This window comes from Ictalurus punctatus, chromosome 7, assembly GCF_001660625.3.
Source record: "Ictalurus punctatus breed USDA103 chromosome 7, Coco_2.0, whole genome shotgun sequence".
NCBI lineage: Eukaryota > Metazoa > Chordata > Actinopteri > Siluriformes > Ictaluridae > Ictalurus > Ictalurus punctatus.
In genome coordinates this window covers 3,589,365-3,601,755 of record NC_030422.2, presented here as the reverse complement: position 1 = coordinate 3,601,755, position 12,391 = coordinate 3,589,365, and the positions used below count along the sequence as shown (strand labels likewise).

At 42.7% G+C, this 12,391-nt stretch overlaps 2 protein-coding genes across 3 annotated transcripts in view; one reads left to right on the top strand and one right to left on the bottom strand.

Annotated features, from left to right (window-relative positions):
• pappa2 (pappalysin 2) overlaps window positions 1-12,391 on the top strand; it is a 97,176-nt gene that overhangs the window by 19,335 nt on the left and 65,450 nt on the right. Inside the window, exons 4-5 of the mRNA XM_047156612.2 lie at window positions 636-929; window positions 3,574-3,766. Coding sequence (XP_047012568.2) covers window positions 636-929; window positions 3,574-3,766 — 487 coding nt within the window. The remainder of the gene's footprint in view (window positions 1-635; window positions 930-3,573; window positions 3,767-12,391) is intronic.
• Window positions 3,774-9,750, bottom strand: LOC128633043 (uncharacterized). Of its 2 annotated transcripts, none has more exons than XR_008396728.1 (4): window positions 9,391-9,750; window positions 9,073-9,258; window positions 7,731-8,041; window positions 3,774-7,609 (listed from the first exon to the last, which is right to left on the bottom strand). XR_008396728.1 is itself a non-coding variant. In XM_053681578.1 (4 exons), the coding sequence occupies exons 2-4, from the start codon at window positions 9,145-9,147 to the stop codon at window positions 6,884-6,886; spliced, it is 1,053 nt and encodes a 350-aa protein (XP_053537553.1). In that variant the 5' UTR covers window positions 9,148-9,258; window positions 9,391-9,750; the 3' UTR covers window positions 3,774-6,883. The 2 variants fall into 2 exon arrangements, 1 of the variants encoding a protein (XP_053537553.1); XM_053681578.1 differs by having other exon boundaries at window positions 7,790-8,041.

The window sequence follows — 12,391 nt, the reverse complement described above, 5'->3', positions numbered from 1 at the left end:
AGATAATGGTTGAGATTAGGTACTAAAAATGGGTAGGCTAGGGCAAGTGCCCTGTTCTTTTTTGTTTTTTGAACCCAGATAAATCACCTGATTATTTGCAAAAAGGATCCTGATGTCTTATATCTGGGGGAAAAAGTCAAACTGACAACCCAAAAAATTTATGTTAAATCATACCGATGCAACTACTGCAACTACTAACATGTCTACCGGACATGTCTGGCCAAGCTTGATTTCACCATCTTTGTTTCTGCAAAACATGGGAACTTCTCAAATATCACTAATATACTCTAATATTTAATGGATCGACTATACTCAAATGGCTTGGATGTGGTTGCAAAGTCTTCCTGAAGGAATTTTACAGATGTCCATGCAAACCCAACTTTGTTTTTAATTAGTCACAAAATAGCTGTTTGGCCTTCACTGACATAAAAGCACCATCTATTTTACATAAATTATTCCAATTATGTAAATTATTTCAGAAGTTTAAATAAAGGTCATTTTAAATGGCTGCATGTTTGTCTGCATCTTAAGCAACTATACACATAAATATTAGTTTTATCTTTTTATTACAATAGTTGGATATGAAAAATAAAAACTTATCTTCTTAATAAGTATGAATATACTATCTTTTCTAGGTGGAATGATACTGAACCCATCCTATTTTGGCACTGTTGGTCACAACAATACCATGATCCATGAAATGGGCCACATTTTTGGACTATACCATGTCTTCAAGGGGGTGAGTGAGCGTGAGTCATGTGATGACCCATGTCAAGAGACCACAGCATCCATGGAAACTGGAGATTTCTGTGCTGACACTGCACCAACCCCAAAGTCAAAAGCGTGCCAAGACCCTGGCCTGGTCAATGACACTTGTGGATCTATGCAGTATCATAATACACCCTACAACAACTATATGAGCTATACAGGTAACTAGGGCTAAACTGTTATCTAATATTTCTAAAAAGAAACACAGAATAGATACCTCATAAATATTAGACATAAAGATGATTGTAGACATAAGAAGATGATTGTAGGCTATGTTACATTTCCTTCACACCTGCTATCAGGAAGTTCCTTGATCTTGTTAAGATGTTATGTGTGGATTTTTTATTTAAAAACATTGCTAAGTAGTAAACAGAACATGAAGGTTAAGCATAGCTACACAGCCTCAAATCTATGGTGTTATAACTGAACTGACAACAATTACTACAATTAAAATTAACTAATTACATAGAGCTTTTGGCCTGACTTGAGGCTTTGACACATGTTAATGACTACTGAATACCAGCTTGTTTAGGAACAAGCTCTTTATTTCAGCTAAAACAAAAGTTAAATCTTAATAACTTGGTAATTTTACTTTAATAAAAATAGTTGCATGATGCTTTCAACTATTGTTAATATTGCACATATTTTGCATATGTCTTAGCCTACCTTATTAAGCATATTTTATCTGGTGCTTTTTGTCTTGTGTTGTGTTTCTCACCTTTAATGTGCAATTGCAAAGTATACAAATTATTGAAAAACAAGCTGAAACTTTTATAAGGGGAAAAAAGAAAAAAAACTACAATAACCCAGTTGCATAAGTGTCACTCCTCTAAATCAATACTTTGCTGAAGCACCTTTTGATTTTATTATACCACTCAGTCTTGACAGGAGTCCATCAGGGTGGAACATTTTGATTTGGCAATATTTTACTCCTCTTTCTTGTGAAAACATTCTAGGTCCATCAAATTGTGAGGGTGCACAGCTCACTTCAGGTTATCCCATAGATTTTTGTTGGATTCACATCTGGGTACTGGCTAGGCCATTCAAAAACATTGATTGACAGTTTTGGCTGAAGAAAAGCAGCCCTAAAGCATGATGCTGCCAGCACCATACTTCACTGTGGGTATGGTGTTCTTTTGTTGATGTGCTTTTTTAGCAGCAAAAATACCTTTTTAGAATAATGGAATTATTATACCTTTTGGAATTTGTCTCACCAGACCATAACACATTTTGCTACATGGTTTGGGGTGATTTAGTTGGGCTTGGATGTTATTTGTGAGAAAGTTCTTCCGCCTAGCCACACTAGCCTATAGCCCAGACATGTGCAAAATACAAGAGATTTTTGTCACATGCAGAGAGTAATCTGTACTTGTCAGATATTCCTGCAGCTCCTTTAATTTTGCCTTTGGTCTCTTGGTAGCCACCCTAGTAAGTTTTTGTCTTGTCATTTTGTAAATTTTGGAGGGACGTCCTGTTCTTGGTGATGTCACTTTGGTGCTACATTTTCTCCATTTGATGACGTAGATGAATGTTAATGATGGCCTTCATGGTATTCAATGGTACATATAACATTTTGGATATTTTTTGTACCCCTGTCCTGATCAATTCCTTTCAACATTGAGACCCTGTAGAGGCTTTGTCAGCACTTTCCAGGTCATGGCTTCAGCAGTCAGATGAAACCAAGAAGATGTTAAGAAAATCCTACAGAAACAGCTGATCTTTATTTGGGGCTAATCAGAATAATTTAATTAATGATAGCTGATATGATAATTACTTTTTAATTATTGTTTATACATTGTAATTTCACACTGAGGGTGGGAAAAGTTCTGACATGATTTATCTTGGTTTATTTTATTTTTTTTATCACAAAAACTTGCCATTTTAACAGGCGTGTGTAGAATTTTTATATCCACTGTACCTTACCTTTTTGTGAATCTTAAAGCTTGATTGCTGAGATAGATAAGACATATCTGAATGATCAATCATTGACTATGTTTACATGAACAGTAATAATCTGTCTGAATAAGACAGTATTCTGATTAAGGTGTTTACATGAGTTGCTTTTAGAACTATTCCATGTTATAGAACAAATGGATTAACGGCACGTCATTACGTTCCCACGCCACGCCGTCTGACGTTCCGTCCAGAATTTCACGTATTACAGTTCATCCTCGTTATGGTACAGTATACAGTTTTGGGTGTTTCAGTTTTAATTTTACAAAAGCTTCAAGTGCAGTTAATTATTTGTCATGCTATACGTGCAAATAGACGATTGCTTGAAGCCATGGGCTGTATCCGATACCACATTCTTACCTACTATATAGTATCTGAAATATGTGTATTTTGCCTACTATATACGTGTATTTAGTATATATAGTAGGTAAGTACGCAGTTTCGGAGCAGCCGTGATCTCTTGTTTGCCGTAAAACGGTTGAGCACTGCCGTGTGTGTGTACGTGTCCTGTCGCAAAATGCGGTGAAAACTCCCACACAACGTTAATAGTGTGATTAAGGTGTTTACATGTCTGTAATGCATGTCAATAATGCGACTAAAATAGGAATACTCCACACGTCTTAATTTGATTTGTGTTTACTTCGAGTATGACTTTAGTCAGATTAAGGTAATCAATAATCGCTGTTTACATGCTAGTTTCTTAATCAGAGTGTCGTCTTAATCCGGTTGATATCGAATTATTGTTGTTCATGTAAACGTACTGACTGATAGACAACGAATCAATATGGGAATCATCATATTAAATTCAATATGCAATAAGCAAAAACTTATTCCACTTTTTAAAACTTACAGATGATAACTGCACCAACCACTTCACACCAAACCAAGTAGCTCGGATGCACTGCTACGTTGACCTGGTGTACAAAAACTGGGTTCAAGACAGAAAGCCCACTCCCATTCCTCTTCCACCAATGGTGATTGGCCAAGATGATGACTCTGTGTCCATTCACTGGTTGCATCCAATTAGTGGACCTCTCATGCAAAGGTGAGGTAACCGTCAACAAGCATAGTATACAAAATAACATCAGTTATCATTTAATATATTTAGTATGTATAATTCCACAGTTAATGTAAACCTATACACTGTCCACTTTTAATAGGACCACCTGTACAGCTGCTCATTTGTGCAGCTATGCCAATCATGTGGCAGCAGCACTGTGCATGAAAACTATGCAGATACAGATCAAGAACTTCACATCAAACATCTGAATGGGGAAACATGTGTTCCCTTTCAAAGGGAACTCCACATTGCGTTTAGCATAACACTAAGGGAGCGCCCTCACACGCGACCAGCATCTGAAGCTTGTGTAACATCATGCCTATTTATAGACCTGCCATGATCAGGTGACGTGGCAATTAAGCACGTTGCGTGATATTTTTCTGAAACTCAGGTGACGTGGCAATTAAGCACGTTGTGTGATATTTTTCTGAAACTCAGCAACTCACAACTGGCATTCCACAGCGGTCAGTTCTGGGTCCACTGCTGTTTTCTATCTACACAACATCTCTGGGGCAGGTGATTGTCTCATGGCTTCTCATACCACTGCTATGCTACCGACACCCAGCTCTGTTTGTCGTTCTGGCCTGATGATCCATCCGTCTCTGTACGTATCTCTGCTTGCCTGTCGTACATCTTGGTCTGGATGAGGGAACACCACCTTAAGCTCAACCTGGCAAAATCTGAGCTTCTCTTCATCCCAGCCTGTCCCTCAATCAACCACAATCTCACTGTACAGCTCGGCTCAACCACACTCAAGGCAACCAGGATGGTCTGGAACCTTGCGGTGATTCTTGATGACAGTTTGACCTTTACAGACCACATCTCAACAACTGCATGGTCCTGTAGGTTCATTCTGTACAACATCAGAAAATCAGACCCTACCTCACCGAACAGGCTACACTAGTCCAGGCTCTTGTTATCTCAAAACTGGACTATTGCAACTCACTTCTCTCGGGCCTCCCAGCCAGCTCCATTAAACCACTTCAAATGATTCAGAATACAGCAGCACGCCTCCTCTTCAACCAACCCAAGAGAACCCATGTCACACCCCCTCTTCATCTCCCTCCACCCACATCAAATTCAAGGCCTTGATGCTCACCTACAAGACCTTCTGGAACGCAATTAATGGATCTTATATGGTAGCACAACTTGTATTGTTCTCAGCTTGATACATCACTTTGCTTGTATTTTCTCATTTGTAAGTCGGTTTGGACAAAAGCATCTGCTAAATGAATGAATGTAAATGCAAATGATTTATATATATATATATTTGGCACCTGTGAACCATGACATCAGCCTTATTATCTTCAACGAGACTGCATGTCGGTCATTTGTGTAACGAAACAAAAAGACGCTTAATTTCCTCTCTATCTTTTCTCAAAATCTCTTGACTTTTGTATCCCTTTTTAAAAAAGAAAAGAGAAAAAAGTTTGAGCGAGATAGAATTCAGAAAGTATATTGTTGTCTCCGGAAGGTTATTGATGAAGCTCTGTGCGGTAGCTGATGTGAAAGTACGTTTTGCGCGTTTAGCGAGGCGAGGTGCAAATATTATGATCTTAGTATTAGGTGAAAATATTATGATCAATACGTATTATGAACGAGATAAGATAATGATCTGAGACAACTTCAGACCGAGGAAATATTACAATATTTTCTATATTTAATCCATATGTTAGTATCAGGTCAAGAGTGTGACCACTATTATGAGTGGGTCCTATTACATTCTGATTGATTACGTTCTGATGGACACAACCGCTGTTCTCAGATGGTCTTCCGGGTTATTAAAATGAATATTAAAATCATCAACGGTTAATGCTTTATCTAGAGAAACAACCAGGTTTTAGATAAAATCTGCAAATTCACTAAGGACTTCAGTATATGGCTCCAAATAATAATTTGAGGAATTTATTTGTTTTTTATGGCTACATATGTTATACTGGTATTATTAATGAATTAATTAGTGTGTGAATGTTTCCAGTCGGTGAAATGTTTAGTCCTGGGGTTGTCACATTTTTTTTCAACTTGAAGTTGAATTTATGACTAGGTTTTTGTGTGACGCCTAGATTTTGACTATGAATGAGTGCAACACCTCTACCAGTTAAATGAGGATGATGTATATAATTGTATCCAGGAGGACTGGCTTCATTTAATGCTATGTACTCGTTTGGTTTAATCCAAGTTTCCGTTAAACACTTTGTTAAATTCCTGATCAGTAATGATTTCGTTAACAATATGTGCCTTAGTCGTAAGAGATATGCTAATATTTAATAGTCCTAGCTTCAGATCAAAGGTGCTAATGTTAGTTAGGTTGCTAAAAAAATTTCTGAAATTTTCTATGTATTTTTTAGCTCGGGGAACAGACACAGTCTCTATAGAATGTATTACAAGTGCTGAACTATTAATTGAACATTGATTATTATAAGTGTTGTTATTGTTGGAAGTTGTACTTATGGCAGGTAGTCACATGGTGTGTAGCGTCTTGGAGATGTTGTCTGACAGGAGTTCCACTCCGAGGCTGCTGGGGTGCAGGTCATCAGCATGGAACAACCTGAACCTGAACCTCCCAGAACAGATTCCAATTATTGACAAAGAGCAGTCATTAACCAGTCATACAAAGCGAAAAGTCTACTAAACCTTTCAGCTCCACGTCTGTATTTGGGGAGAGGTCCAGAGACTTTGATCTTTGTGGTGGGCGATCTGCCTCGTACCGTCTCAAACAGGCTGCCAAAGTCCCTCTTCAGTACTTCCATCTGCCGCAGCCTGATGTCATTTGCCCCCACATGCAGCATGACTGCTCCAATGCTCTCGTCCTTCTTACATTTATATTTACATTTATTCACTTAGCAGATGCTTTTATCCAAAGCGACTTACAAATGAGAAAGATACAAGCAAAGCGATATCAAGCAGAGAACGATACAAGAAGTGCTACCATACAAGATCTATTAATTGAATTCCAGAAGAAGCAAAGTGCAGAGTAGAGGTGTAAGTGCATTTTTTTATTTATTTATTTATTTTTTATTATTGTGAGTTGGTTAGGTGTTCATAGAAGAGGTGGGTCTTTAGCTGTTTTTTGAAGATGGTGAGAGATTCCGCAGTCCGGATTCAGATTGGAAGTGCATTCCACCACTGAGGAACAGTTAGTGTGAAGGTTCTGGAAAGGGACCTTGCACCACGCTGAGTTGGAACTGCTAAACGTCGGTCGCTAATCGATCGCAGATTGCGAGAGGGAATGTAGGCCTTCAGGAGAGAGTTGAGGTAGGAGGGTGCTGTTCCTGACAAGGTCTTGTAGGTGAGCATCAAGGCCTTGAGCTTGATGCGGGCAGCTACAGGAAGCCAGTGGAGGGAGATGAAGAGGGGTGTGACATGGGTTCTCTTGGACTGGTTGAAGACGAGGCACGCTGCAGCATTCTGAATCATCTCAAGGGGTTTGATGGAGCTGGCTGGGAGGCCTGAAAGCAGTGAGTTGCAGTAGTCCAGTTTAGAGATAACAAAAGCCTGGACTAGAATCTGTGTAGCCTGTTTGGTGATGTAGGGTCGGATTTTCTCGATGTTGTAAAGGATGAACCTACAGGACCTTGCAGTTGCTGAGATATGGTCTGCCAAGGTTAAGCCGTCATCAAGAATCACCCCAAGGTTCCTGGCCGTCCTGGTTGGCATGAGTGTGAGTGAGCCGAGCTGTACAGTGAGGTTGTGGTTGATTGAGGGACAGGCTGGGATGACGAGAAGCTCAGATTTTGCCAGGTTAAGTTTAAGATGGTTTTCCTTCATCCAGACCGAGATGTCCGAAAGGCAAGCAGAGATGCGTGCAGAGACGGATGGATCGTCAGGCTGGAAGGACAAATGGAGCTGGGTGTCATCAGCATAGCAATGATATGAGAAGCCATGAGACTCAATCACCTGCCCTAGAGATGTAGTGTAGATAGAAAAGAGGAGTGGACCCAGAACTGACCCCTGTGGAACACCAGTTGTGAGTTGTTGAGTTTCAGAAATACCTCCCCTCCATGATACCTTGAAGGATCTGTCAGAGAGATAGGATTCCACCCAGCGCAGAACCGTTCCAGTGATGCCCAGGCTGGAGAGAGTTGACAGGAGGATCTGATGGTTCACAGTGTCGAAATCAGCAGAGAGGTCAAGTAGGATGAGGACAGATGATCTAGAGGTTGCTCTTGCTAGTTGTAAGGCTTCAGTGACGGAAAGCAGAGCAGTCTCCGTGGAGTGGTTGCTCTTGAAGCCAAACTGCTTGGTGTCCAGGAGGTTGTTCTGTGTGAGAAAATTTGGGAGTTGATTAAAAACGGCTCTTTCAAGAGTTTTCGAAAGAAAAGGGAGTAGGGAAACAGGTCTGTAGTTGTCAACTATAGCAGGGTTGAGTGATGGTTTTTTAAGCAGTTGGGTAACCCGGGCTTGCTTAAATGAGGTAGGGTATGTGCCAGTAGAGAGCGATGTGTTAAAGATGTGTGTGAGTGCAGGTAATAGTGTGGGAGAGATGGACTGAAGAAGGTGAGAAGGGATAGGGTCAAGAGGACAGGTTGTGGGACGGCTAGAAAGGAGGAGTTTAGAGACATCAGTCTCTGAGAGGGGAAAGAAGGAAGTCAGTTGGGAGTTACACGGAGGAAGAGTCAGTCTATGCATGTCTGGGGCTGAGAACAGGTTTCTGATTGATGTAACCTTGTTAGTAAAGAAAGTCGCAAAGTCATCTGCAGTGAGAGAGGTAGGGGAAGGGGGAGGAGGAAGGGGACAGAGTAGAGAGGAAAAGGTTTTGAAAAGAATGCGGGTGTTGGGAGAACTAAGAATCTTCTCTTGGCAGAATGTGGCTTTAGCAATGGAAATGCTATTGGAAAAAGAAGAGAGAAGTGTCTGGTAATTGGGTAGGTCAATTGGGTTGTTTGATTTGCGCCATTTCCTTTCAGATGCTCTTAGTTTGGCCCGGTTGCTACGCAGAGCTTCTGAGAGCCAAGGACTAGAGGGTGATGTGCGAGCAGGTCTGGAGGTTAGGGGGCATATGCTGTCAAGAGAAGATGTTAGAGTGGAATATAGCATGTCGGTTGCGGTGTTTAAGTCAAGTGAGGAGAGGTGGGTATCAGAGGGAAGTAAGGTTGTGACAACGGAGGAGAAATGTGAGGGGGGAAGGGAGCGAAGATTGTGACGAAAAGAGATAGAGGGAGGAGACATTGATGGTGGTGAGGGGAGAGAAATAGAGAACTGGATAAAGAAATGGTCAGAGGTGTGGAGAGGAGTAATGAGAAGATTATGTGTGGTGCAATTACGTGTGAGGATGAGGTCAAGGTGTTTACCGGCTTTGTGGGTTGCTGGTGTGGTGAACTGCTTGAGGTCGAATGTGGGAAGGAGAGCAAGAAAGTCAGCTGCATGTGGCTTGTCTAGATGAATGTTGAAATCACCAAGGACCAGAAGAGGAGTTCCATCATCTGGGATGGTGGACAGTAGCGTGTCAAATTCATCAATGAACTTCCCCAGTTGACCTGGAGGACGGTAAACAACAAGAAAGTGCATTTTGGCAGGGTCAGTGACTGTAACAACATAAAATTCAAAGGACATGTATGAGCAAGAGGGAGAAAGACAGATAAATTTCCATGTTTTGGAGAGAAGCAAACCTGTACCACCCCCTCGTCTGTTGGGGCGTGAGGTATGGGAGAAGTTGAAGTCAGAGGCCAGGGCAGCGGGTGTGGCAGTGTTCTCAGCATGGATCCAGGTCTCAGTCAGAGCCAGCACACTGAGATTGGAGTGGGTTGCAAATGCAGAAATGAAATCTGCCTTGTTGACAGCAGATTGGCAGTTCCAAAGTCCGACTGAGAATGAGACGGAACCTGCAGAGGCCGCATTCAGAGAGCGTAGGTTGTCCAAGTTGCGTACGTTTCTGGGAGAATGCCATGGTCTGCGCCTATGGCAAATAACAGGGATGAACTGATGACACATGTTAGTTTGTGGAAACAGGTAACAGCAAGAGGAATAAAGGGAGAAAAGTATACTTAGCAGCACGTGTGGTGTCTTGTCGGTGTCCTTGCTCGGTGGACTCGCGCAGGTAGACTCGTAGGTCTTTACACGAGCTCGGTCTTCACACGACAAGGGCTGACGCTTCCGCCTCAGCGTTTCTTAATTAATAAATACCGATGTGTTTCAGCTGAGCACACCTCTTTAATTAGCAAAACAAAGAGTAGTCGCATGAACGAGCGACTCCCGACCGAAACCGAAACTGAATACCGGAATTTGTTTTAATCTAGCAACAAGAGTACAGCTTTTAGCAACAAGGAAGCACAGTTACAGCTTCTATCTGACAATCGGTGCTAAAACTAGTTTCAACTAAAAAATCCAGAAAGAAACACATACCACTTACCAGTTTCTTCAGGATCCTGGGTACCTGCGTAGCAACATTAAGGACACGATTACCAGAGAAACAGTGTGTGCGCACCTTACATTTAGATGAAGCAACGCGGATGTTCTGCACAATGGAGTCCCCGATGATCACAGTGTTTGGTTTGGTCTCACGGAGAGGGGCAAAGCGGTTCCTGGTTGGAATTTCGAAGACTGGGGATGGCGGAGGTGAAGAGGTCCTCGCCCGGGGTATGGCCTGTGCCTTCCGCTGCTGGAGCACCCAAGGTCCGTGGTATGTCGGCACCGGCGTGACGGAGACCTGGGCTAGATACGTCTTGGGTGCATGGTTCCTGCACAGAGAAACACATGGCGTAGAGGGGCTGGGAGTGGTAATACCACGCTGTGTGCTTACCTTGGACGTGTAGGCGGTAGCACAAGATGTTTCCAGCACGGTTATTTGCTCGTTCAGCTGGGCCTGCTTGTCAAGTAGGCTGCGGATTTGTTTCGCCATGGCCTCCAGTTCCAACAGCACCATTGCAGCTCGAGCGAGTCCTCATCTGTACTCAAAAGTGGAGAAACAACCAACATATTCTCCTTTAAAACAGCAGTAAATTAGATAAATGTGAAATGTAAATAAGGCTAGAGGTAAGGTGATGCTAGCGGGCTACAAGCTAGTTGCGGATGTTTGTAAGATCCAATGAAAACTAAGCAACAGCACAACATTACGATTGTTTTTATCTAAAATAGTGTCTGTGATATTTGTAAACGTTATAAAAGTAAAAAATATATATATATATTTTAAAGTATATAAAGAGATTTAGAAAAGCATTGGCTCGAGGGACACTGCTTTCTGTGACACTGCTTTCTGCTTCCTGCGACATTGCTTCCTGAAACACTGCTTCCTCACTTCTTTGTTGTGGTGAGACTGCGGGCAGTATTTGGAATGATGGCCATGAATTTGGAATGAGTTGCGACAGACAGGTGCAACTAATTCTTCTCTGGGCAGAGGAAAAGTTTTTGTCAGTGAGTGCAATGCACATTCTGGGCAGCCGGAATGTGGGGGCAGACATCCTGTCGAGGCAGGGGCTGAGGCCCGGCGGTTGGAGGCTCCATCCACAAGTGGTGGAGTCCATAAGGTGGAGGTTCGGCCAAGTGACAGTGGATGTGTTCATCTCTGAGGAGACAACACACTGCCCGCTGTGGTTCGCCCTCACTCCTCCCGCACCATTAGGGCTGGATGCCATGATGCACATGTGGCCGAGGTTGCATCTGTATGCTTTTCCCCGATCGCTCTGCTCCCACAAGTTCTAGCGAGAGTTTGCCAAGACCGTTTATATCTGCTGCTAGTAGCACCTTATTGGCCAGCTCGAATATGGTTCTCAGAGATAATATCCCTGCTAGATGGCACTCCTTGGGAGATTCCCATCTGCAGGGATCTACTGTCTCAAGTGGGAGGGCTGATTTATCACCCTTGGCCGGAACTATGGAAACTGTGGGTCTGGCCCCTGGGGGGCACCAGCTCATAGATTCTGGTCTCACAACTGAGGTTGTAGAGACCATGTTGAACGCTAGAGCACCATCCACGAGGAAATTGTATACGCTCAAGTGGCGACTTTTTGTCTTGTTGTGTGGGGAATGCCAGCTAGACCCAGTGAACTGCGCAATAGCTACAGTCCTGGAGTTCTTACAAGGATGTTTCTCAGCGGGGTTGGCTCCTTGATGGAGCCTCTGTGGGGCAACATCCTCTAACTTTGAGGTTCATGCATGGTGTCAGGTGGCTAAGGCCCATCTGAAGGCTGAGCATAACATCCTGCCTACCTACCTACCTTTCTGTTGTCCTGGAAGGTCTGTCAGGGGCCCCATTTGAGCCCTTAGACTCAGCTTCTGAGAAGCTTCTGACTCTAAAGGTAGGTCTTCTGCTGGCCCTGACATCTCTAGCGAGTAGGAGATCTACAAGCTCTCTCTGTTATCCCTTCCTGCCTTGACTTTGCCCTGAATTAGCCAAGGCCTTCCTATATCCTAGGCCGGATTATATTACTAAAGTGCCTACATCTGCTGCCCATCCTGTGGTGTTGCAGGCTTTCTGCCCTTTTCACACAGGAACAAGAGAGAATGCACCTGCTGTGTTGAGTAAGGACTCTCTGTACTTATTTCCACCGCTCCTGACAGTGTTGTAAGTCAGAGCAGCTGCTGGTCTGCTTTTGTGGTGACAGTAGAGGTGATGCTGTGTCAAAGTTGCGCATCTCTAATTGCATAGTGGAAGCAATCTCTATCGCTTATGAG

Excerpts from the sequence above, each read along its gene's own strand:
- LOC128633043 (XM_053681578.1), bottom strand. The coding sequence starts at position 9,147 with ATGCAGCTGACTTTCTTGCTCTCCTTCCCACATTCGACCTCAAGCAGT. Across the intron at positions 8,042-9,072 it reads ACCAGCAACCCACAAAGCCG|AACAACCTCCTGGACACCAA; the intron begins GTAAACACCTTG and ends TTTCTCACACAG. Across the intron at positions 7,610-7,789 it reads TCTCTGACAGATCCTTCAAG|CCTGACGATCCATCCGTCTC; the intron begins GTATCATGGAGG and ends TTGTCCTTCCAG.